This window comes from Schistocerca piceifrons, chromosome 2, assembly GCF_021461385.2.
Source record: "Schistocerca piceifrons isolate TAMUIC-IGC-003096 chromosome 2, iqSchPice1.1, whole genome shotgun sequence".
Taxonomy (NCBI): Eukaryota; Metazoa; Arthropoda; class Insecta; order Orthoptera; family Acrididae; genus Schistocerca; species Schistocerca piceifrons.
Genome location: NC_060139.1, coordinates 657,127,461 through 657,153,760, shown reverse-complemented (window position 1 = coordinate 657,153,760; position 26,300 = coordinate 657,127,461). Strand labels below are relative to the sequence as shown.

Below are 26,300 nucleotides of genomic sequence, written 5' to 3'. Positions count from 1 at the left end.
GCTGCAGATGCCCACTTTCAAAGAATGTTTAAGTTTTATCTTAATACTAATACTCTAAGAGGAATAAAAACAATGACTTGAGGAAAAAAGGTGCCGACAACTGAAGACTTCAAATCAGTGGTCTTTGTTAGCACACACACACACACACACACACACACATACACACACACACACACACGCACACACACAGTCTTCCCCTCCCCCCTCGACCTCACATACGTGCTTATCTGTGTGCAATGTCCTACTTACTTGAGGAGTGGTTGTCTTTTCTCATATTATTGTGTGAAATTACATATCCTAGGCAACTCTTTCTGGACCACATACAAATTCTTGAACAGATATATGTACTACGGCACATATCTGTACATACCAAATGTGACTACTCTAAAATTTTAGTTAAATTGGTTTAACTGTTGTGCGAATGTTCCTTTATATATTATTTTTCTATAATATACTTCACATGTTACCAACAAAGTAAGAAATATGCAATACAAAATCATCTACTCACTGGATAAAAGAGAGAGATAAGTTATCAAAACAAGAAAATGGACAGCTGTTCAAAAAAACAACTGAACTTACAGTATAAGTGATTGTTTGCCATTCAATCTTCTCTTTAGCATATTCCTGTTGTTCTAACTTGAAAATGTGCTTGTTGAAATAGAACTGAAGATTTTCATTTGCATAGTTTATGCATAGTTGTTCAAAGCTGTTCTCCTGGAATACAAACAGTTGCTAGATTAATAGAAGCCATTACAGTCATCCCAGAAGGCCATTTTAACAAGGGAAAGAGAATTATTCATTTATTCATTCTAACTGGATTACTATAAGTAGTATGGCACCTAGATATGTAAAAGGAATTTAATTTCTCTGTATCTATTCAAATGAGTTATAGCAAACAGTACTCTGCGCTGGAGTTGTGTGTTACAGTTTCAAAGTACAAATGGATGTATATTTTTATCAATAGTTTTCACATGTTTTTCCTCTTATAACTCATTACCTTATCCACAAATGTTTATCATAATGTCTAAGGATAAATAATATCAAGATTTATTGAGCATACCTTTACAGTTATCAACCAACCTTGAAATCCTCGAATCCAAATATATCGAGAATAGAAATGGCAGCAGTCCGTTTGGTGCCCTTGAAAACAATTTGATTGATTCGAGACACCAACCAGGAGAAAAGTGTGCTGTAAAGAGCTTTTGCAAAGGCATCACGAGCATCTAGAGCCTGGTCAATGCTCAGCGGAGTGAAGACACGTTCACCACGAGCTTCCTGCAGATAGTTAAATATTCGCTGTACCAACTAAAATCAAATTCGTCAATACTGATATTATTTTCTTTTTTTTTATCCATGAGAAAATACTACAAAACAATTTTTATTTAGTCTTGCAAAGTATATTTGTTAAGAATACAGTATGCTTTGTGAATTTTCTTGCTTCCTGAATGCACAACTAGAAATTTCTATTACCAGTTTACCTAACATTAGGTGATCAATATATAATTTTTTGCGTAGCAAAGGCTAATTGACTCACAGAAAACAATTATGCCTTCCCTATTACACGAAATGTGTTACACGTCCTCCCCACAATTACCATCTACTTCAGCACTGTCATTATAAGATGAACTCCTTCATCAGAGGAAGAGAAACTGAGCATTAAGTTGCCATTGAGAATGAATGAACACAGCGGGGAGAAGCTGGAATCTTATACCCCACATCCATGGGCTTGATGTCTTTTTCCACATCAGATGCGGTTTGAGTCTCATTTGTAATACCTTTGTCCCCTCCCCATCCCAAAAAAACTTGCCCCTCCCCCTTCATCCACTTCAATTCTTATGTCTTTCATTAGGTAGGTTTCTTGGTTGCTTTTTGACCAATATTGATTTCTTTAATTTTTATCTGTTACTCCGCATTTCAATCTTGTCTTTTCCTTTATTCTCAGTCTTTCTTTCTCTCACATCTACTTCACCACTGCCCCCTCTGTTGCATCTAGCTTTTCACACTTCCAAACTTGCTGTTATCATTTCATTGCTTATTTCCCTTCCATCTGTCTTTCTGTGTCTTCTTTGACCTGTTGCTCTGGATGACTTTACCCATTTAGTCTTATTTTATTCAACAATTTCACTGTTTGATTAAATTTATGTTGAGCTGTAACTAACCCAAGGATCTTAATGCGTACTTGCAGATATTACACACCTTCCTTTTTCATCTACCAACTAATCCTTATGTACTGTCTTAAACTAGTCACTGACAGGTATGTACTGAAAATATTTTGACATATGGCTGCAAACATTTTATCTTTATGCAGGATCATCTTAAGTTGCATTTTTTTTTTTTTTTTTTTTTGCCAAATTTTATGCCTTTCCAGATAACAGGGGAATTTGCTGTTGCCACAAATGTTAGATCATAAACTACACATGAATGAAGAAAGAAATTATTGTAATGCCTGTGGGCCACTGAATTAAATGAGAGTTACGGATTGCCAAAATGACGTTAGTTATTTCCAGTTACCGGTACATGTTTCATCTTTCCAGCCACGATTCACTTTCAGAAATCATCAACTAGGCAGTGAGCAGACTTTAATTACCACACTTTTCCTCAGATTTCAATCTGGTTTTATTCATATTAACTGCTTAATTTTTTCAGTTATTGTTTAACAGAAGATATTCTGAACCTGCATCCTGAAGTTAGAACATAGTTCCATTACAGTAAAGAAAACTGAATTATTGATTTCACATGTGACATAAAGGACAAACTTTCACAGTAGCTCATAAAGTACTCCGTATATTCACTCTAATAATATGTCTGGCATCCAATAAACCATAACAGAATTCCTATTTAATAAATGATCTTCTAATATGAGTCACCGGTCAAGAGTTAAAGACCAGGCATGTTTCGTTCAGCATAAGTTCATTCTGCAATGAGTTTTGTTTTAAATTTAATAATGACAGAAGATATATGGTGCTCCTCAACGGATCAACAAAATATTTAAATGTGTAGGTCACACTGTAAATCTAACAAGCAATTTGCCCATTTTAGAATGTTAAATGGTATTTCAGCAGCAATGTCTATGTTGAAAAGAAGAAAAAAGAACATCTTAATTTGCTGATACAGTACCGTAGTTTTAGTAGTGAGTGAGCGTTTGATTCCATCAACACTGAGCTGCAAAAGGTGTCCTGTCCATCGAATTTCAGCATCAGAACCAATCTCGACTCCTTCTGTTCCATGCTTGAGTTGTTTCCGATGAAAGTAGACATTCCCTAGGTGCAACACTGCACAGAAAAATAATAAAATTACTAATACATCAGAGCATCTCTCTCTCTCTCTCTCTCTCTGTCACACACACACACACACACACACACACACACACACACACACACACACACAAAGAGCGACAATGGATCACACAATATGCCATTTGACTACAATAATATGTGCAGAGCAAACAACACACATCAGAAACACATGAAGGATAGTGGATTTACACTACATTCCATTGTATGGAAGGGAAAATGATCCATAAACAAAGAGAGTTTGCACATTATAATCAATCATTTGGTGTTACACATTCTTACAAAGGAGATCTTTACACCATAAATTGGAAACTGCTATAAATTATACTTGATCTTCTTATAGAGTTTTAAAAATGATGATTAATAAAAGATAGGCCCATTGCACAATGCCCGGGCCCTTAAAGCAGTCCTGGGCTTGGAAGGAGGGAGGAGGGGGGAAGTGGAGTGGGCTTGCACAAATCTCTTGCTGTGACTCCTCCTTCCCTCCCCCCATCCCACCTCCTCTGTGTGGTGTGCATGCGCTCATGAGTGTGTACTGCAAAAGACTATTCAAAGCTACACAATTTATCATTTTTTCTAGCTGTCTCTCTGTCTCATATTAAGAAATATATTTTATACAAAAACATAAGCACACTGATGTCATTTCAAATTTGGAAGATAGGTGAAAACAGAACAGAAATACCACTTTGGAGTACATCCGCACACAACAGCTATGCAGCATTCTTAATGATCAAATATTTTTCACATTCAGCAAATTACAGATATACACCCTCCCAATCACACAAAAACGAGACTGAAAATAATTCAGTTCCATTGAATTTGTACTGAAATATGAAAATCTGATTGAAGAAAGATAAATATTCAGTTTTCATTTGCAGATACATTATGTTAATGTGTGATTAAAGAATAATGTCTGTAAAATTACTGTTGATCTTATATATCAAAGCAATACAGCAAACCTACTTTATCTTTTATAGATAAGAAATTTTTACCTGAAGCAAGTATCTTGAAAATTGTATCTTGCTCTTCTGAGGAAAGACCCAAAACCTGCATTGCTGACAGAAGCGACTGGAAATCTTCATTGTCTGCCTTGCCATCAATCTCAACATTGCCTCCCTGTAGCAAATGTGTAGGTAATTTCATACAACTTTTTATAAACTGCTGTTAATTCAGGATACAATCAAGAGCTCATAATATAACCTGATTACACATTTTTTTATAAATTATTTAGTCATAATAGCAATATTTTAATTCACTGACCTGGTTGAGGTAGAAGTATTTGTCAGGCGAGAGAAGACCATATTTTTCTCGTTGGTCTGATGGAAGTCCACGTAACATCTCATAAAAGACATGATAGTTACGTTCTTCCGGTGCTTGAGTCACTATGCGTGACTTCTCTAACAGGTACTCAGTGATTTTGGCTCCAATTATTACACCACTGAAATTTTTAATGTTTCTACAGTTCAATTTGCCACTTATTTCACATTCAAATTTAACTATCTGTTACACACTGCTGTAACCCGATGTTGCAGTACTTGGAAGTACATGAACTGGCTCTGAATGTTACATTACATAGGTCTACATGCTCCTGCTCAGCTATTTTTTTTAACTTTTTCTATTTATTTAACATTTTAATGACATGGTGTGTGACACTTGTGTTTTTGTATGACAGACTGTGCCTTATATTAGTACAGTTGGAGGGTTTCAGTAAAAGCTAATGCATTACTCAATGTATACCGCGATTCTCCTAGTTATTCTTCTTCTCCTGCTGTCTTGTCATGTCATACTCTAGATACTGTTTTTCACAAATGCCCTTACAGAAACTGTTGAAGTAAAATGTGCTTGAAAATGGGCATGATGACTGATGCATTACACCTTACAGAATATTCAATGAGCATTAAATAGTCACAGTGGAATTATTCATCTTAGACATTAAGAACATGGCTGTGGCACCAGCAAATGGACCTTTTATAAATGTAAATATCTTCTTTTAGAATGACAATAAAATAGGTATAAACATTCAGAATGTCAGAAAATAAAATCTCAACTTAATCCCAAGAAGAGTCAAATAATGAAAGGTAGTACATAGAATTTAGAGATCTTGTCCAAAACAAGGGAAGACTGAGTATAGAGCACATACTTTCAAACTTTTTTAAAAAGCCAAATTTATAACAAGGAAAGGAACAAAACAACACTACAAGCCAAAAGAAACATACATAAGAAGGGACTACTCCCAACAAGGAGAATATGGACACAGACTACAGAAACAACATCAGAAACTCATATATAATGATTGGATTAAGTGAAGCAGATCTATGTAATACATTAAACACCAAAATGGAGGATTAGGATGACGTGATCTGAAGAAATTAGCTCCAGACAACACTGATCAACAACATTTTTGTTGCAAAGAATGTGAATGGTATTCTTTGCTAGGTCGTGGGTGCTGAATTGGAAAATGAAATCATTTTTTGGCTATCAGACTCAGTTTCCTTGTTACATTCTGCACTCTATTTATCAAAATCCTTGAAAACACCTATACTGGTTATTCTTTTATGTCTTAACTTAGGCATTCTGGATATTTAACTGGTAAAAAATAATTTAAATAAGTACAAGGAATCAGCATACTTGACTCTCAGTTCGGAAATCCACTTCCAGGAAATTAGGGTGGTTTGGCAGCCCTGCCAACAAGTCACACTTGAACATGTAGAATCACACTCTGTTTAATGTCACTTACATCTTAGAATTCAGACATCTGACAATGGCTGGAAATGACTGCTTATCGTTTTAAGTTTTTGAAGACTTGTGATACGTGTTTTCTGTTAATTCATAACACGAAATGCTGTTAATAGTAAAATACCTGAGTAAGTAGTAAAAATTCTTCTCATTACGTCTGTGGAGAGAATCTCTGAAATCATGAAAATTGAAACTTAATCCTCTAGCAGAAGTATGCCGTAAACTTCGGGGTAAGATTAACGGCCAAGGTAAGAACTGCTTCCCCCCTACCACACACATGTTGTTCATCCTGTACTACACTCCTGACAGGTTGGTTAAAAGGTTCACATCACATATAGCCTACTTTGCTTTTCCCATGATTTTTAGAGAGGCAACAAACCACAACATAGACTGTAATTTCTCTGCCAGAAATAAGTGACTCTTTTTGTCATGATATGAGCCCATTATGGACATCAGTGTAAATTGCTGAGTCTTGTTAATATTTTCCAGCAAATTAGTCTGAAAGCAATATTTGTCAACAATGAGAACAAATTTCCTTCTGTTCTGATTGCGCATTAAGTTATTCTGAGGAGGCATATGATAACATTAAACTGTTGCTCACACATATACAATATGAGAAATACAAATGGTCTATATGTGGGAGTCTCAATGTAATTAGAATTCTTCTTGACATGCAGCTCAGATGTATAAGGCACTGCTGCATTCTATGCGAGTAGAACAGCAGAGATGGAAAAAGAAACACCAATATGGGAAAAAAAGGTCTTATCTGAATGAACTGCTTACTGAACACAAGAATATTGTGGACACTTCTCTTGTTGTTCCCAAAAATGTTTACCTAACTCAGCTACACATTAAATTGGGTCTTGTCAAAACCTTTATGAAAACCAAGGACAAAATTTCACGTGTCCTCATTTAGCTGAGAAAAAAAAAGTGATTTAACATGTCACTTAAACTACATTCCTTGAACCATGATTTGGACTTCTTCCCAGATAAACTTGGTACTGTTAATGACAAACATGGAGGATGGTTCCACCAAGACACTTCTTGGATACTATTCTTTCTTTACTTTTCTCTTAAGTTACTCACTTCTCTATGTACTGAGATGTTTTTCTGTTGTTTACATTTGGAAGTCTTGTTGTGAGAGCATGCCATTTTGCCTGAAACTTATAATACAAATGCAGCAGTAAACACTTACAGAGCCTATTATTACATGAAAACTGAGGCCAATACAGAAATTCTGAACTTAGATCTGGATTCATGAGCCATTTATCTCCCAGTTTCTTATAACTGAATAGAGGTCTGTCTGTTGTTGATCAGTGTAATTAGTCTTGTCACTCTGCTAAAAGCAAAGCATTGCACTTTTAAAACTGTCACTCCTTCTGCATGAGAAACAGAAAATAATTTCTGGGATACAGCATTTGCTTTGAAAACGTCAAGTTTCTACTATCAACAGCTTTTATTTTCAGTTGGTTAGCTAGCAGTTTTAAAATTTGACTTTCGTATGTAGAGGTGGAATAATTTGCAGTGTATTAACTTCTGTAAAAGTTGCTAATGTAGTTCTCAAATATAATATTCAATTAAACAACATAACTTACTCTTTAAAGTGAACCTCGAGATATTTTCCAAACCGTGATGAATTGTCATTTCGCACTGTCTTGGCGTTTCCAAAACTCTCAAGCAGTGGTGATGCTTCTAAAATCTGTTCAGTTATCAGATTTGAAGGTGCTTTATTCACAGCAGCTAGATACTGCATAACCAATTTTGTTGATTCAGTCTTTCCAGAACCACTCTCTCCTGAGATGACTACAACCTGATTTTCAGGTGGCATTCCTTCTTTGTGGAGATGACTGTAAGCTGCAGCGCCAACAGCAAACAGGTGCCTAGAACAACACATGCACATTTAAGTAAACCATAACATACCCATGGGTAGGTTACAGTACATTTATGTTCTCATGTTTGTGAATTGACAAATGGTGCTGAAATACAGTGTTATTTGTACCTTATTTTGCAACATGGTTCGTTCCCAGCATTAACTATTTCACATTGCAATACATGTACATAGAGATTGGTGATAACACTGGGCTATCGGAAAAAATAAATCAAATAAGGCCAAAATTACGGAAACCTGAAGCACTTCGTTTCTGTGGCATGAAACCAATATTAGCCAATTTCATAATGCCACATTTTTTGCTTTATTAACATATGGCCAAAATTACAAAGTCAGTTGCATCTCTCATAAGCTAAACAGAAGGTCAATATTAATTACTTTTGGCTCATTAGTGGCGTGACGCAAGCTACACTGAAATGCGTTTGTGTTTTAAGTTGGCCGGCCGCTCTCTACTCCTGAATTGATGGGAGTCGCTAAAATCTGAGAGCTTGAGGCGAACTTTATCCATTTGCCAGTATTGTGTGAAGGAGCCACTATTGTCTGATGTGTTACTTTGTAGCACGGTGTTTTTTCTGTATTTTGTACTGTTTCCTGTCCTTGCGATAACTGTGCATAATAGCTGCAGTTGGGACATGTATTTAACATGTCAAGACGATTTCAGTTTCGTTTACTAACAACACTTGTGCGATTTTTTACTCTAGTGCGTGCTGTCGCGGTAGCACGAAGCTTTCGTCTTGGAGCCGGATGCATTGTAACTACAATGAAATCAGCACGTATTTCTTAATAATTATGACTTGTTTCAGTACGCACTATAAAGCCATATAAAGTATCCACTAAATGCTACAGTCGACTCTAAACTGATCGAAACGAACTTTGCTTTACTGAACGTAACATTTCTATTTCCAGCAAGTTGGTACATCAGCTGTGTTGCGCAAGGAAAGCAATTATTGAAAGCACAGTGATTAGTACACAAGAGCAAGACTCCTGAAACAGTTACCGTCGAGAATTGGCAAAGCATATTATTTTTTAACGTAGTTACTGAAGCTTAAACCGATGATGAATAAGTTTAAAAGTGTAATCTAAAGTGACAATAAATTTATTGTAAAGCAATGTGAAATGATATTGAAAGTTACAGGACTGGATTGGGAGGTTACGCAATAATATATAAACACATTCTTTGCAACAATAACGCGTATTCTCCACTGACATTCAAAGCTGGTTACAGAGTTCTAGGAATATCCCTGTTCCTTTTTAGCAAATTCTTTCACTCGTCTGCACTGTTTTTCTATGTTCCCTTATAAAAACAAAAGATTGATCGATATGCAAATCAGCATACACAGAGAAAAATAATTATTACAAACATTGCATAACAGCTTTACAACTGTTCTCATTTTTGTTTGTAAAACTGATCCAAACCAGACCAAACATTTTCAATGTGACCTAGTGCAGCCTTTGGGCCTACATTATTTACTCGAATATAATCCTTTAGCGCTTTCATTGTTGCATGAAGGTTTCCGTAGCCATTCCCCAAATACTTTGAAGTGAAATTGCACTTGTAAATTTCATGTCTTCCAAAGATTTGCAAGTAGCAAGTTATCGTAAAGTAATAGATAACCGATGGTTTGTTGGAACTGCGTCTCTGCATATAGTGTTTTGTTTTTGGTCGCGGGAACAATAATTGTATCAAATGTTGGACCATCAATGCATAAACGGTTATGATAATCTATTTTCGTTCAACTACAATTCTTTGGACATATTTTCGTGAGTGAAACAGTTTCTCATCCGTGTTCCTTCTTTCTGCTCGCCACAGCATAGAGCAGCAGCGTCTTGACTGTCCAACATTCCGAAGCAGAGTAAATATTGCATAATGGTATTGCACCTTTTTATTGACCAGCCGTTTATTCTTGGAAATGAGACTGAGGAGATCTGAGGATGTATTGACTGTGAATTCTATAATGACGTCTCAAAAGTCTCACGCAACTAGATGATAATTCCTCTCCGGTAAGAAAAAAACTTGTTTTTCTTATTTTCAACTTTGGATCGATTTTAAACTAATTAAATAATTAAGCCTTGAATAAGGCTACATACTTTCTTATTCGCCTTTATGATAGGCGGTTAGAATCTCCCAGGTTCTAAGCAAGACTGATAATTATATTCCCAACTCATTGAGAAATTTGCTCAGTTTTCGTACACAAGTACTTTATGTCATGTTAGAGTTTTAGTGTTCTTGTCGGTTTAGCTGGTAAGAGTGTGCTTACATTTGTGTCAGGGTATGAAAGAGAATAACAGTTTTAGAGTCCGCGCAGCGACCAATTTTCGTCCAAACCGTTGACTAAGTTGATTCGGGGCCCCGTTCTTTTTCAAACGATTTTACAGAAACTATTCGATAAAGAAAATCATTTTAGCGTTGCTTATAGCATTATATGTCAGCTTCAGATATATGTCCATCATTTCGTTAATGGTCATAGTTACAGTGATATTTGCATGTAAACAAGCCACGGCACGAAATTTGAAAAAAGTTTGCAATGAAGAATAGAGGTCCCTACGATTTTACGTTTGGTGCGTGTTACATGATATGTTGCTGTGTATGAAATTTAGCTAACATATTGAATTTTTCTTTAGACTCAGGTGGAGGTCTTGTCCATCACCAATCTCAAGGAAACTGATGTGATGTAGCATAATCATTTGCGATCGCGTGCGCCAGCGATAAAGCCAGAATGAAATATTCACAACAGTCCTAATATTTCATATATCGTTGGAGATATCGAAATAAGATTTTGGTATATGATAGCACGAGAAAAAGAGAGTATCTTGAAATACGGTTACTATCCAAAAGTTAATTATCCACCGTGTTACTGCACTAACTACAGACTTTGTCGATGAAAGAATGTAATTTTTAAGGGTCATAGATAGCTGGTAAAACGAGAAATGCGTTAGGTTTTGGAACAACATAAGTGAAGACATTACAGTTACACATTTCTTTCCATACCAAGGATCTGATTTTTCATAAGCTATTGACCTCACTTTTCCTCAGTTCCTCGCTTAATAAATTTAATAAACCACTGTTTCAGGATTCTCTCGCAATTGCGTCTGCAAAACATGTTAGAGAGACTACACTGTGTAAACTCAGTTGTGCTTGTTTCATTTTCTGCAGAAATCTTTTTAGATACTAACCAAAGCTGAGGTGACATCTTTTTGAATGGTCTTCATGCAAGTGTAGACATGGAGGGGCCCACATAACATGTTCACAAAAAATGTGAGCGCAGTCTACGGTTAAGAACAGCACTTTTCCTCCAGCGCTCGGCATTGCCCTTAACAGCGCCTGCCTGTAACCCGCACCACTACCGCTCTCCTCGCGCGTGCTCTGCCGGTTGGGAATCTACCGTCCACGTCATTCTTCGCGCTCTCTTGTCAAGTGGATTAATTAAAAATGTTTTAATTTAAGTTTAATTTAATTAAAATTGCGAAAAAGCTGAAGATGGAACCAGCAACTTGTAAATCATTGCGTAGGTAAGTAGTTGCTGGTCAACCCTTACTCACCAGTGTCAAATATCAATAGTACAACTATTGAAATTTTTGCTGAGAGTAAAATTTTTTAACTGAAGCTTTATAAGTAGGTACACTGTTATTAACTTAATTTGAGTATTCCTACGCTGGCCTCTGCTAAAACTGTCCAATATCTGACCGACACACACTCACTGAGGTTAAACCTTTCCAACTCATTCTTCCACAATCGTCTTGTATAATTTTTTTTCCCAACTGCTTTCGTTCATCCTCTCTATACGTCCAAACCATCCCAACATAACTTTCTCAATACTCGACATTACATATTTATATTTTATGACGATATTACAACAGGCTTGGAAAGTGAATCAATGTTTCTCTTTCAAAATTTGTTGCAAAAAGAGATTTATTTTCAAATGAAATAACTTCTTCTAACACAGGAAAAGATTGTGATTCTTTTCTCCTGTAGTTTACGGTTAAGTTGATTAAGAGGGGACGTAACGTCTACCATTATATAAAATTTTTGGTTCCATTATCAAAAATGGTTCAAATGGCTCTAAGCACTATGGGACTTAACATCTTAGGTCATCAGTCCCCTAGAACTTAGAACTACTTGAACCTAACTAACCTAAGGACATCACACACACCCATGCCAGAGGCAGGATTCGAACCTGCGACCGTAGCAGTCCCGCGGTTCCGGACTGTAGCGCCTAGAACCGCTCGGATACCGAGGCCGGCGGTTCCATTATCATTCGTTAGTTCTCCATACAGTACGACCAAGCAGAACCTGTTAATAAGGAGGTGGAACACTTCGAAATGTTTCGTCTCGATAACGTACATATATTGTTATGCAGCAGAAGATCTGCATACTCACTCTTCGTTTCAGCTAAAATTTCTCTAAATTGGCGATGATTAAGAGATTTAACTATAATTTCCTTGATAACCTTAATCACACGATCTATAACTTTGCAAACTTCTTCTGGAAATTTCTGCACACAAAGCACTTCTTGATGAAAGATGCAGTGTTACCCCCATGATGGTATTTTTCTTTCAAAATAAACAGTCATACTCTCTGCCCCAACTGTTGAATGTGATATTTTTATTGAGTGGAATATGCTATTTTTCAATGCGTTCAGTTACAGCATTTCTTATATCCTCTCCACGTGTTTGACCATTGAGTGGAAATAATCTTAAAGTTCTTCTTTAGGACGTATAGATGAAATAAATCATAAAAAAGTGAAACTTGCGTTCTATCATTTACGTCACAATACTCGTCAGCAGCTGTTCATAAAGCGGGACGCAATTTAACATTTTCGAATTGCCGGTTGATGATATGCAAAAAACATTTTGACTGTTCTGCCTTTCACTGTTTTAGCAGACAGTCGTAAATCTTCAATTTTTTAAAGAGTATCTGCTTTGTTCTTAAAATACCGAAACAGTTCTGTGGGTGCATATATAAAACAACTATTTACCGTGTATGTATGGCTTTCCTGTCTTAGCAATCTCTTGGCTAATCACAAAACTTGTAATGTTAACACTATTGGAAGATTGCATCCAGTAATTAAATATAGAACTCGATTTTTTTCTGGACTCTCCTGAAGTTCATCAACTAATTTCTTTCTTGTATCGCCGTCAGAATACATTTCTTTCTTGTATCGCCGTCAGAATACACTGATCAGCTAGAGCTTTATGACCACTGACCTACTATCGATATAAACGCGTCCAGGCGGCAGCAGCGTCACCTGGCGAGGAATGACTGCTAGTCAATCACGCGCACGGTGCATGTAGTATCAGTGATCATGCTGTCCGCGTGTAGAGTGGGGATGGCGCGCGATCTATCTGAGTGTGACCGAGGGGCGGTTGCGATGGCCCAGAGGCTCGGCACGAGCTTTTCGGAAACTGCACGTCTTGTCGGGTGCTCGAGGAGTGCTGTGGTGAACATCTTCAACACGTGGCGAAGTTAAGGTGATACCGCGACCAGACGTAGGGTTGGCCGGTCACCCCTCATTACTGATATCGGACATCGTACGCTGGGCAGACTGGTAAATCAGAACAGGCGACGAACTGTGGCGGAAATAACATCAGACTTTAATGCTGGCAGGCACAAATGCGTCTCAACACACAGCGCACCAAACACTGTTAACTATGGGCCTCCGCAGCCGACGACCAGCGTTAAACACCACGACATCGGCAACTTCGACTGAAATGGGCACGTGACCATCGGCACTGGACATTGTCGCAATGACAGTGTGTTGCACGGTCTGATGAATCCCGATGCCTTCTTCATCACGACGACGGGAGGGCACGAATTCATCGTCTTCCCGGGGAACAGGTCCTTAACACCTGTACTGCGGGAGGAGATACGCTGGCGGCGGATCCAGTATGCTCTGAGGAACATACAACCGGGAATCTATGGGCCCAGGGGAGCTCATGCAAGGCACCATGACGGCTAAGGAGGATTGTACACTGGTTGCAGACCATGTACACCCATTCATGACGACCATATTTCCCGCGGCAGTGGCATTTTTCAACAAGATAATGCGTTATGTCGCAAGACCAGGATTGTGGTTCGAGGTACACAGTGGCGAACTGCAGTTGATATGCTGGCCTCTGAACTCGCCAGATCTGAACCCGATCTAACACATCTGGGATGCGATGGAACGTGGCGTCAGAGTTCATCGAACCCTTCCCTGGAATTTACGGGAGTTAGGTGACTTTTGTGTGCAGATGTGGTGGTAACTCCCTCCAGCAACCTACAAAGCCCTCATTGCTTCGATGCCATAACGCGTCGCCGCCAAAGGCGGACATACAGGTAATTAGCTAGATGATCATAATGTTCTGGCTGATAAGTGTATTTAGTATTAAATGACACATGTTCCGCTGCGAAATGTCTCCCCAGATTCGATTTCTTGTTATAAACCAATTTTCCCTAACAAATGTGAATTTCGAAAGGCCATTTAAGTTTTGAATAAACGCGAAGGTCTTAATGCCATTCAACTTTAAATTCCCGGATTTTGTCTTCTGTTTTTCTTTGCTTCTTCTATGTAGGCTTCTCAAACAGGAAAACTAAAAAAGTGTTTTGTTTTATAATAATAAAGCCACTAACACAAAATAATTACACTTATTAAATTTATGACAAAATACTTGTAGGGTCTGCAGCTAGTTGGAGAAATACAGGTGACTTGTGGCGAAGTCTTGAAGGGGAACCAAAGTGCATACGACAGATGCACAAACAAATTACAAAACTGACTTTATACCTTTTTGTATACTCTTAAGATCGTTTTACTTATATTTTAAGTGAGAAAGTTGCACCCAGAGGACACCACACGAAGTCGACGAAAGACCTTCGCGGAGTGCGTAGTTGGTGGGAGTTCTGAACGCTACAATTTTCAACCTAGGACAAAACTTTGAAAACTGTTTTGAAACTGATGATATCGTCGAACGTAGTACGTAGGGATACCTTAAAAAATAATGGTTTTTGACAAATTGGCGGCACACTGAAATAAAAGTCAATTTTTTTTGACAAGAATGCCTTTATTAACCTGTACCAAAAGATGGAAATTAAAATATATCGCGAAAAATCCTAGGTACTACAGTAGAAATAACGCCGACTCACAAGCTAAAAAGATGGATAATGTAATTGCATGTGTATTTCACGAGTTATAGCTTCAGACAACTTGAAACATGTGCTTTGAAAAAAAAAGTATCAACTTGTGTTTTTTCAATATTGAAATTGAACAAACCTTCAATCGGCAATGCCAGCACCGTGTAGTTGGCCTTTTTTCCGCCGATGTCGCAACACTACCGTTTTGACGAAATTAATCGATTAAGCCGCTTACCAATCGAAGCGTTTTTTGCACGATTGGAATTATTTTTCGAATCTTTTCTATCCGTACAAATACGTTTATCTGTCATTTTCAAGCGCTATTACTTCGAACAAAAAACAAGCGAAATGACAAGCATGTGCCTTCAGATTCTTTACCATAAGCGAATAATGAGAAATCTTGTTGAGAACAGTATTGCAGTCGACACTAATGCCCTCTATGATACTATCCTAAATTAAGAAGATCCCTATTAGGTCAGTAACTATTACAGTATTACATCGGCTGCATTGTGCGCTTCGATACGCCAGACCCCCATATAATAAATAGCGGTTTTAATATATTTTAACATTAATGGACACACTTTATAAGAATTACTCTTAAAAACAGACTCTACAGTGAACATTTTTAGCCAATTAAAAAATTAAACTAAATAAAATTAGTACCCTAGACTACCCCCTTAAGCCAATGCTGGTCCCTGTTCAGGAAATACGGAACCTATAGACCTGTAATACAAAGCTAACGTGTCGTTTGTCTTTGCGTGACTACAAAAGACAAATTAAGGGAAAAAAGTAAACATTATCTGTCAGTATGACGCAAAATGCAGGTACCTGACAATGTTTTCAACATTTTCAAGCTAAAATGATTCTATTATATCACCCAATGCTTGAGGACTGAGTTCATAACGTGAGAGAAGAGCTATATTTTCTCCGATAAGTTCTACGCGAAATCAGTACATTGTGGGACGCTATCGTGCAGGTATTAACCTCTAATGTTATCAAATTTCTGATAAATGAACAAGGGTAACGCTGTATTGTCATTCCATTTTGGGGCAAAGATGTTGATGAAAGATTTTCTCGCCAGGAAACAGTGCCATTTATAAATCTGTCGCAAAGCGAATTACATCAAGCTCAAAGGAAATCAGGCAAAGTTTCTGCATTCACCAAACTTCGTTTAGATCGTCTTATCGTTGCCTTTTGGGTTGTTTCGGCGTAAATATACTGCCATTTTTAAGTCTTCGGAAAATATTTTAGGATACGAATACTTTTTGAAACTTATATGCAAAATAATGCAAGTCACATGCCCTAGCTTTTTGGCTTTGTAACATACATATGGACTCTTCGTTTTAGATTTTATTTAGGAAACAACCAGTTCACTTGCGTTGCAGTATGTTTCTGCGGACCATGACTGAATTTCCCTTTCAGCCATTCCTGGTGTCGGTATTTCACTGACACAATCAGATATAAGGTTCCGAATAACAATCTTTTTTTTTATAAAAAAAATAACTTATACCGTTGGTTACCATTCTCTTGAGAAAGTGCAACGCACTGCCACTTGAAGAAAGGCCTAGTAACATCTGTGAAGATATCACATTAAGATATCACTGTGTGGATACGTTCACCAATTTTCTTGAATCAAAGTAGAAACATAATGAAACTCAGGCTCAAGAGGTATTCGGAATGCTGAAATGGAAAAGTTTAATAATCTTCGTATATGAAGAGTTTTAGGCTACCTAAAGCAAAAAAGTGGACATTTTGTATGGCGAACTCAGAAGGTTCTTTTTTACAGTTTTAAATGGACCTGAGAAACGCGTTAACTCTTGTCGATGGCTGAAGTTAATGTTCTAGGTGCTAATGAATAGTCCGACATTGTGTATCATACGGAATGCCAACGGCTTGCCGCAGTGGTAGTACCGGTTGCCGTCAGATCACTGGGGTTCAACGCTGTCGGACTTGTCTTGGCTAGCAGTTGAATGGGTGACTGTCTACTAATAACGACGTCTATTCGATCTGCCGTGTGGCAGAGCCGCTCGTGACAGAGGTTTTTCAAAACTGATGGCCTGAAAAGTTTCCGTGGCGTCACGGGACACATTCCTCAGTCACTACGTCATGAGCTCTACGTCTAACATATTGCGAAATGGCGGTTGTACAATGACAACAACTTTGGAAACTATGAAAACCGCTATTAAAAAATGGAAGAAAGGGTAGATTTGAAATGGTACGGTCGAAAGAAGTTACCCAAATCCTCTCGTATCCTTGAGACTGCCGAAGCGGGAGTGTTCCAGTTTCTGTGCAGTTCGGAAAGTCTTACGATAGTCCCAGCGGATATTTACCCTCTTCTGAACCATCACAGCCGTCTCTCGACCGTACTATTTCGAAATCTATCCTTCTTTCATTTATTAATAGTAGCTTTTACATGTTTCCAAAGATTTTGTCACTGTACATCCACCGTTTCGGAATGCATTAGACGCACAAAGCACACCAGAAAAATGATGTAATAGAAGAAATACTAATGCTAGATCTAATCATCACATATTAACAGATAAAGCCACTTCGTAACAATAGGTTGAGATATTTCTTGTGCGTTAAATGTAGGACAGAACATTTGAAGAAACAGTTATAAAAATGGATAAAGCTGACAGCATACTTACGGAGGCAACGTTCCGAGTATTTGCCCCTCGTATTTCTTGACCATGTCGAGGCCATAGATGTCGAACATTTTGTACGGGTTGACGGCTACCAGGATACTTCCAGTGTAGGTCTGCAATCGGAAGAGAATCAATGTTAACAACAGCGTCAGGCACTCAAAATGCATACTCACATAGGTCTCGTGAAGTAGAATTAAAATTTTTTGTAACATACTGTTAATATAATTCTTAAAATATACACTAATTAATGTGTGGTGACAGAGATTTCAGTATAGTGGGGTGTGAAGTCAGTAAAACTTGTCTACATAGAAGTGTTGCTGCCGCATCTCGAATATATTACAGCTTGAATAATATACTTAACGTAGAAGCCTAAAACCTGAGAGAGCTCTTGGTGTGTTAGACAAGTTTCCTTCCAGTGAAACCCTTCAGTATTTAAATACGTTCTTTGCACTTGCAACAGTAGCACTGGGGTGGTCTAGGATGTATAAGAGGAATGATGAGCATTTCAGAGTGGATAATCTTGGTAAAAAAATTTTCATTCAAACAAATGTCTAGCTTCCATACAGGGCCCTAAACAGTTCCGGTGCGAGCACGCCAGGAATAGAGGAACAAAAAATATTTAGTACGGTGTAATCTGTAATTAATTGAACAGTTTCACTGAACTGCCGTTCAATAATCGCAAAGTAAACTCCGTAAAAAATGGTATCCCAGACTGTAAGGTTACTGTGGCTTCAGAAATGACATTCTGCTCTTGCACATTCTAGCAGCGATGTCAGATATCAGCTAAATCTGTTCTCCGAACACTGACCACCGCCCTCGCTGGCTTTGTTTGCATTATGTGCTGGATGAATGGAAACTGAACCACACGGAACAGACGTATAGAAATTAGAAGAATTCGTCTTTCCGACTTCTACCAACGAAAGTAACAACGCCGTAAAAGATGATGAAACCGTATGTGCATGAAATTGCCAAACTTTGCGCCCAGACAATCACATATTTTGTAATGTCCATGATATTAGAATGGTTGTCATTGTGTGGTTTAAAAGTAACTGGGCAGTGAAATGGCGGAAGTCTCTTCGAAATGACGGAGTGTAAGACAGCCAGTTTCCTCTTTGCTCACAGGTGCCCTGTTGATCGTTTTGTTACCTTTCCACAGATATCTAATGGAGAGGTAACAGTCGCACATGTGATTTACTAAATTAACTAAGACTTCCACACGGGCAGCTGCGGTGATGACTGTGTAGAAGCAGATGCAACAAGTTATACATTGATGGTGCAACCCACAGCAAACAACTATCTTGAGAGAATTAAGAAGTTTTTCATGTACCGCGTTTGCATCTTCCCTTGGTTAGCCATATGAATCGGGGAATCAGTAAACATGTCCCTCCACGAATCTGGTTGGCACCAAAAGTCCAGGACTTTCCAGTAGAAGTGTCAGGCACCATCAATGGTTTCCAGCTCTTTCCACTTACTCAGGGTCTGTCCGCACACTGACCACACATATCACTCACGTATGAGGCTTTGCGTATTCGCCGGCCTGATGACAAAACTTCAGGGTGAAGCTGACGCAGACTGTCTTCATCTGCCACAATAATTGTTATTTAACATTTTTATCACTTTCTGGGATAATTCTGGACGACATTTTGAACGCTCCTTGCAAAACTTTTCTTCGATTCGTAGACAACACCTAATCGACAGACATATTCGGTGGGTCGAGATACTCTTTTTAGAAATGAATTTACTGGTTCGATTTTTCACTAAGAACGAACCGCAAACAGCCCCCGACACAAAACTTTGCCATACGTTTTCTGTTTACATTACGCTCGCAGGTGATACGAATAATAATCGTCTAGATGGATATTTGCAGCCATATACGAGGGTAGGAACTTAAATAGTGACAACTATTTATTAACAACCGATACAAAAAGTTACATGTTTGCACCTGTTGCTGTCCTTCAAAGTAGTCACCAGCGTTGTGTAGAATCCGTTTCAGCGATCTGGAAGGCATAGTATACCATTAGCAGAGCCTGTACTGTTGATGGTGTGAATGGAGCCGCCTACTGCCTGTCGAATCTCTGGAACAGTTCTGTAGCGAATTCCACGAAGTGGTTCCTTCATATTTGGAAAATGGTTCAAATGGCTCTGAGCACTATGGGACTTAACATCTAAGGTCATCAGTCCCCTAGAACTTAGAACTACTTAAACCTAACTAACCTAAGGACATCACACACATCCATGCCCGAGGCAGGATTTGAACCTGCGACCGTAGCAGCAGCGCGGTTCCAGACTGAAGTGCCTAGAACCGCTCGGCCACTGCGGCCGGCCTTCATCTTTGGACTCAAATCAAAGTCACAAGGACTTAAGTCCAGGGAGTAAGGTGGATGGTACAGTACCTCCCAGTCCGAACGACCGAACAGAGCAGCCACAGCTTGCGCTGTATGCGCCCGCGCATTGTCGTGCAAAATGATGGGTGGTTTGCGCAGAAAGTGTCGCCGCTTCTTTCGCAAAGCTGGTCGCAGGTGATGCTCCAAAAACGAACTGTAATACTGACCATTGACGGTCTGCCGTTGAGGAACGTAATGCGTTAGGATAACACCATCACAGTCGTACACGAGAATCACCGTAACTTTCACCATACTGGGGCTCTGACGCACTTTCGACTTCCGCAGCGACACGTAATGACGCCATTCGTTGGACTGGCGTTTCAGTTTTGGCTTTGTGGCCTTCGTTTCAAAACTGTTTCAGAGATCCGACAGACAGTAGACCGCTCCATTCGCACCATCAACAGAACAGGCTCTGCTAACGGTATACTACGCCTTCCACATCGCTGGCAACGGGTTCTACACAACGATGGTGACTGAAGGATAGCAACAGGTGCAAACATGTAACTCTGTTGTATCGCTTGTGAATAAATAGTTGCCACTATTTAAGTTGCAACCCTCGTATTAAAAAAAAAAAAAGAAAAAGAAAGAAAGAAATAAGGCCAGCAGAGGCAAGCAGACATGAGAAACCTCATTTTTTACATAAACGTGCGATTTTCTATCAAATTTTCGATTTAGTATATTCGATAATGCCAACATTACCAGACTTTTCCTTGTGTGGAAGAAGCGGAAGCTGATACTGCAGACTTTCGTCTTCCTCCAACTTCGGGCCTCGCTACTTTTCTCCGAGCCACTTAGGTACAGGTATACCATTAATACAGCCAATGTTCTTAATAATATCATCATAGCTCGAGGTCTGCTGCTACGAGAAGCGTATCAAATTACCAGCCGTTTTGTTTTCAGCGCAAGAAAATAATGGCTAGTTCATTGCTTCTCAGTTCAACAGCCTCAGTTATAATTACGGAAATCGAATGGAATGAAAGGATGAAGGACTGGGGTTTAATGTCGCGTACATACATTTCAAAGAGACCAGAGTTGCTTCTTTTGACTTGGAATGTAAACTGTTGATGCATTTTTGTCTTTATGCGCTGAATTACAAACCACTCAGACTTTTGTCCACCGCGGCGCACATATTACGAAAAGCGTGATTCCATCTGAGAAACTCTCCACAATTGATATTAATTCTCCTAGAATCTTTCACTCAAACAAGTTCGTAAGTATGGGGAAAAATTGGAGAAAGTGTTATTTTCTCTGGAAGCATGGACACTGGGATAAACAAAAATCCTCTGAACTCTCACTAGTATTTCGTAAATTATTTAGTCCAAGGAGAAATAGACCTCGATTTTATACAGGGTGATTCAAAAAGAATACCACAACTTTAGGAATTTAAAACTCTGCAACGACAAAAGGCAGAGCTAAGCGCTATCTGTCGGCGAATTAAGGGAGCTATAAAGTTTCATTTAGTTGTACATTTGTTCGCTTGAGGCGCTGTTGACTAGGCGTCAACGTCAATTGATGCTAAGATGGCGACCGCTCAACAGAAAGCTTTTTGTGTTATTGAGTACGGCAGAAGTGAATCGACGACAGTTGTTCAGCGTGCATTTCGAACGAAGTATGGTGTTAAGCCTCCTGATAGGTGGTGTATTAAACGTTGGTATAAGCAGTTTACAGAGAAGGGGTGTTTCTGCAAAGGGAAAAGTTCTGGACGGCCGAGAACGAGTGATGAAAATGTAGCACGCATCCAGCAAGCATTTGTTCGCAGCCCAGGAAAATCGACTCGCAGAGCTAGCAGAGAGCTGCAAATTCCACAATCAACTGTATGGAGAGTCTTACGAAAAAGGTTAGTTATGAAACCTGAACGTCAACTACCCGAGGCGATGGATCGGCCGCCAGGCAGCCCGTGACAGAGCACTTCATCACTGGCCCTGATCTTACCCCCTGCGATTTTTTCTTATGGGGGTATGTTAAAGATATGGTGTTTCGGCCACCTCTCCCAGCCACCATTGATGATTTGAAACGAGAAATAACAGCAGCTATCCAAACTGTTACGCCTGATATGCTACAGAGAGTGTGGAACGAGTTGGAGTATCGGGTTGATATTGCTCGAGTGTCTGGAGGGGGCCATATTGAACATCTCTGAACTTGTTTTTGGGTGAAAAAAAACCTTTTTAAATACTCTTTGTAATGATGTATAACAGAAGGTTATATTATGTTTCTTTCATTAAATACACATTTTTAAAGTTGTGGTATTCTTTTTGAATCACCCTGTATATTGATTTCACTAGTCGAATAGCACATTCTGAAAACTGTACAATTATCGAGATAACTTTGCTGCAGTTCTCTTAACCAACTTCTGCTAATAGTCCATTCAGCATATTGCAACCACAGTATGTTTCTTTGTATACCTCATATCTGGTTGCGACATACACAATGGCATCTTTATGTTTTACAGTGACGTTATTTTTTAAACACTAAAAACCACGAAAAAATAAATACATTATATACAAATCACTGCAACCATCTTTTCGGGTATTATGTCTCAATTGAATGTAAAGTCAGTGGAATAACGCATTATTTACGCAAAAGAAAGGACAATTTCTATCTTGCTTGCTTTGCTGTTAACATGGCAAGCTACTAACTAAGCACGTTCTCGTGTTACAGACGAAACAAAAAAGAAATAAAGAGCAGATGCCATTGGCATATAAGTTTTAGCCAGAACTGGAATAAATTCCACCGACCAATAGAAATATGTAGGAAAGATTAGGGCGAATGTACGGTGTAATTATTTTCCGGTACTCTGTGCTATAAAATATCTCTGTCGAAAAGTTGTTTGCAAACGGTTACATTATGATATAATCATAAATTATGTATTAACAAAACTGTATGGGCGTCTGTATATACTTACGTAAATTAGCTCTCTGTCATATCGGATCTTCAGGTTCCATAACAACGACGCTTCGTTGAGGTCTCTGTAATATACGCAGGCATTATTGCTTGAACAAAAATAATAATAATAATAATAAATATAAAATAATTACAAATTAAAGGAAATAGTGGATTCAGGTATGTTATCCGTTATTGGCAATATTTGGGATTATAATGTTTGCCATTTTTATCCTCTGTGGAGAAATTATGAAGAAATATCTTTTAGTCTTCTTATCTGAGAAAAAAAGGATAACGTGAGGTATCTTAATTTTCTCAGTTGCCATAGTGATTCTTGGGCATGCTTTGGAATGGAGATATGGATGTATATTGTCAAAGAAAATTCACTGTTGTTATCGAAATTTTAGCTACGAGAAATGAAAACAAATTATATAAAATAACGGTACGTAACGCAAATGACTAGAACTACAAAACGACGGGCATCACTTTAAACGTGGGCTCCTAGGACCGCAGAGACGCACTGAACGTTTTGTGTTGATGGCTGACAGCGGTAAATTAGGCATTAGGGATTCACTATAACTCGTCAGCGCCGGAAGGTGTCGGATTTTCAGATCATAAAGTTTTAAAGAAAGTAAATTTGCTCCATGAATACAGTGCGTCATACCATGACTGGCAGCACTTTCGAGGCGTGACAGTATTAAGATACGTTAAGTGGACGACCTGGGCCTGCTTGACTCCATTCAATCGAAAAATAGTAACGCTTCATCAAATGTGTTTATAGTACTGAGTAACAAGTGCCTTAATCACTAAATGGTGACGAGCATTAGAAGTTTACTCACGTGTCAACATAACACTGGAGCGGTGCTGCTTGTGTCCAGGTGTGTGTTCCTTAGTTTGTCTGGAACGGCTGCGTACTGGAATGCGTGCACTAATTTGTTTGCGCAGAAGAAGCATGAACGCCAAGCCAAACAAGTCTCCGGCAACTCAGCGCTTATAAGCAGCAGTGTATCGACTGACAACATTGTCCAATTATGCTCTTTCATTTCAGCCTCAATTATATCACTGAAAGATGTAGGGCTGAACGTCATCTTTCGAAGCTTACTACCCAGAGTGAAATCGGAAGGGAGCCCAGTGTAATATTAGTGCACGCCACTCACACATCACCGATGATAACCGTCTCCTGCGTCTCCTAGGCAGAATGATGATGCAACCTTTTTCTAGTGATGAGGGTAGATTCTGCCTTAGCATGACTGATCGTCCATTGAGAGTGAGACGGCGATCAGGTGAGTGTCAACCACATGAAATGAAGGGAATCAGACAGTGAAGTACAGGGTAAGTCCCGGCAACAAGGTACTGGGAGCCATATCTTAGCCGGCCGCGGTGTTCTAGCGGTTCTAGGCGCGCAGTCCGGAACCGGGCGACTGCTACGGTCGCAGGTTCGAATCCTGCCTCGGGCGTGGATGTGTGTGATGTCCTTAGGTTAGTTAGGTTTAAGTAGTTCTAAGTTCTAGGGGACTGATGACCACAGATGTTAAGTCCCATAGTGCTCAGAGCCATATCTTACAATGACTGTACACTTTCGGTGTTTGCTGCGTTCTAAATTCAGATTAGCATTAAGGTCGACTTGAGGCACCCTGCAATGCTAGGAGAAGTATATTCAAACAGTACAACACCAGCGACACTCTTCTGAATTACCCAGTCCCCTTCTCAAGGCAACTACCACAACTGTCTCACATCGAGCATGCGTGAGACAGGACACGACATTGGCCGGTCCGCTGCAACCATAGTCATATGACGCCTTGATTCAATGCACAAGTTGCATATATGATAAAGTTCACTGGTATGAGGCCGTTGACGTTCGTTTTACATTTTCCACTTATATGCTTCGCTTTCAAAAACGGTTCAAATGGCTGTGAGCACTATGGGACTTAACGTCTGAGGTCATCACTCCCCTAGAACTTAGAACTACTTAAACCTAACTAACCTAAGGACATCACACACAGCCATGCCCGAGGCAGGATTCGAACCTGCGACCGTAGCGGTCGCGCGGTTCCAGACTGTAGCGCCTAGAACCGCTCTGTTTATGTGTGTCGCTGTTATATAATATCTGGATTAAATGTTAAATGTTGTACATGTTGTAAATGTTAAATGTTTTGCATTCCATCCTGGATTTTCTATTGTTGGATTATGTGTTATTCATTTCTGTTTATCCGTTCACAGAGTTGCAATTTTCAAACACAGACGCGGATTTAGAAGCAGATAGGAGACATCGTCGACCAACGTCTAATACGAGGAATCTGAGCGCCTCTCGTAAGCACTATCACAAAGGACCTTCTACTCCAGAGCAGGTCTTTATACCTCCATACTCATTCGTATCACCGTATTTGTTGGAGGTACTATGAAACTAAATAACATCATGATCAAATTGGAATTTTTCTTCAATGAATAGCCGTTCTATTTTGATAGTGCAGCGCGCTGTACATCGCACAGTTTGACTTGTTAGTGAAGTCTGATTCGCGGTACGAAAATTCAAAATGTCATTGTTAACTCTTTCGACTCAAACACATGTTGGAACGTTAATGTTGTCGGTGATCTCCTTACAACTAGACATATCGTACAACTGATTCATAAAATAATGCCCATCATCGTTTTTGTAACCTTTCAACCGCCAATTTTTTTAATGCAGGAATGTGTAGTTGTTTTCTGCACGATTGCAGTTCCTAATGTAAACATCTGTGATGTAACTACGCTGACGGAAAAAAATAGCAGCACACAAAAACGAGTTGTGTGACATAAAAGAAAGTTGGTAGGCGTGTTTCTACATCGGAAAGATGATACCTATTCAGATTTAGCGCAAATCGCGTGAGAGTGGCGCTAGTAGCGCCACTATGAAGATGCAAATCAGGTTTGCTTTAAATACATGCTGAAACGGTCGTGAGCATCAGTTACTTTTGTGACTGAATGTGATGAGTTGATATTAATCAAGAACGCCTTTAAAGCGACAGAAAGAAAATAGAAGATATTTCTTTAGTTGCTGCTTAATGACATGAGAATACGTCTCTAATATCATTAGTACCGTCTATATAAATACTAAGATGTATTTTTTCGTCACCATATACATTCCATTTTACTGAGAAAAACAAAATCAGTGGTCTGAAAATTAGTCGTATTTTACAACTTAGGTTCGTTATAAATACGACAAAAGGTTACAAATAGACACTGCCTAAAAAAAAAAGTGGCGCACCTAGAAAACTTGGTCGGATGGTGCGTATATAAATAATCAGTTTCACTTCTCTATGACGGGTAGAACGGCCATCAGAGTGCATTACTGTTGTCCGGCCTGGGGGTGTATGTAAGGGACGTGAA

General features: G+C 38.9%; 1 protein-coding gene across 1 annotated transcript in view; it reads right to left on the bottom strand.

Moving 5' to 3' along the window:
* LOC124776994 (unconventional myosin-XV-like) overlaps window positions 1-26,300 on the bottom strand; it is a 465,068-nt gene that overhangs the window by 370,417 nt on the left and 68,351 nt on the right. Inside the window, exons 3-10 of the mRNA XM_047252242.1 lie at window positions 22,957-23,020; window positions 17,674-17,783; window positions 7,625-7,909; window positions 4,554-4,731; window positions 4,286-4,409; window positions 3,118-3,272; window positions 1,081-1,275; window positions 580-714 (exon numbers count right to left, since the gene is read on the bottom strand). Of these exons, the coding sequence (XP_047108198.1) occupies window positions 580-714; window positions 1,081-1,275; window positions 3,118-3,272; window positions 4,286-4,409; window positions 4,554-4,731; window positions 7,625-7,909; window positions 17,674-17,783; window positions 22,957-23,020 (1,246 nt within the window). The remainder of the gene's footprint in view (window positions 1-579; window positions 715-1,080; window positions 1,276-3,117; window positions 3,273-4,285; window positions 4,410-4,553; window positions 4,732-7,624; window positions 7,910-17,673; window positions 17,784-22,956; window positions 23,021-26,300) is intronic.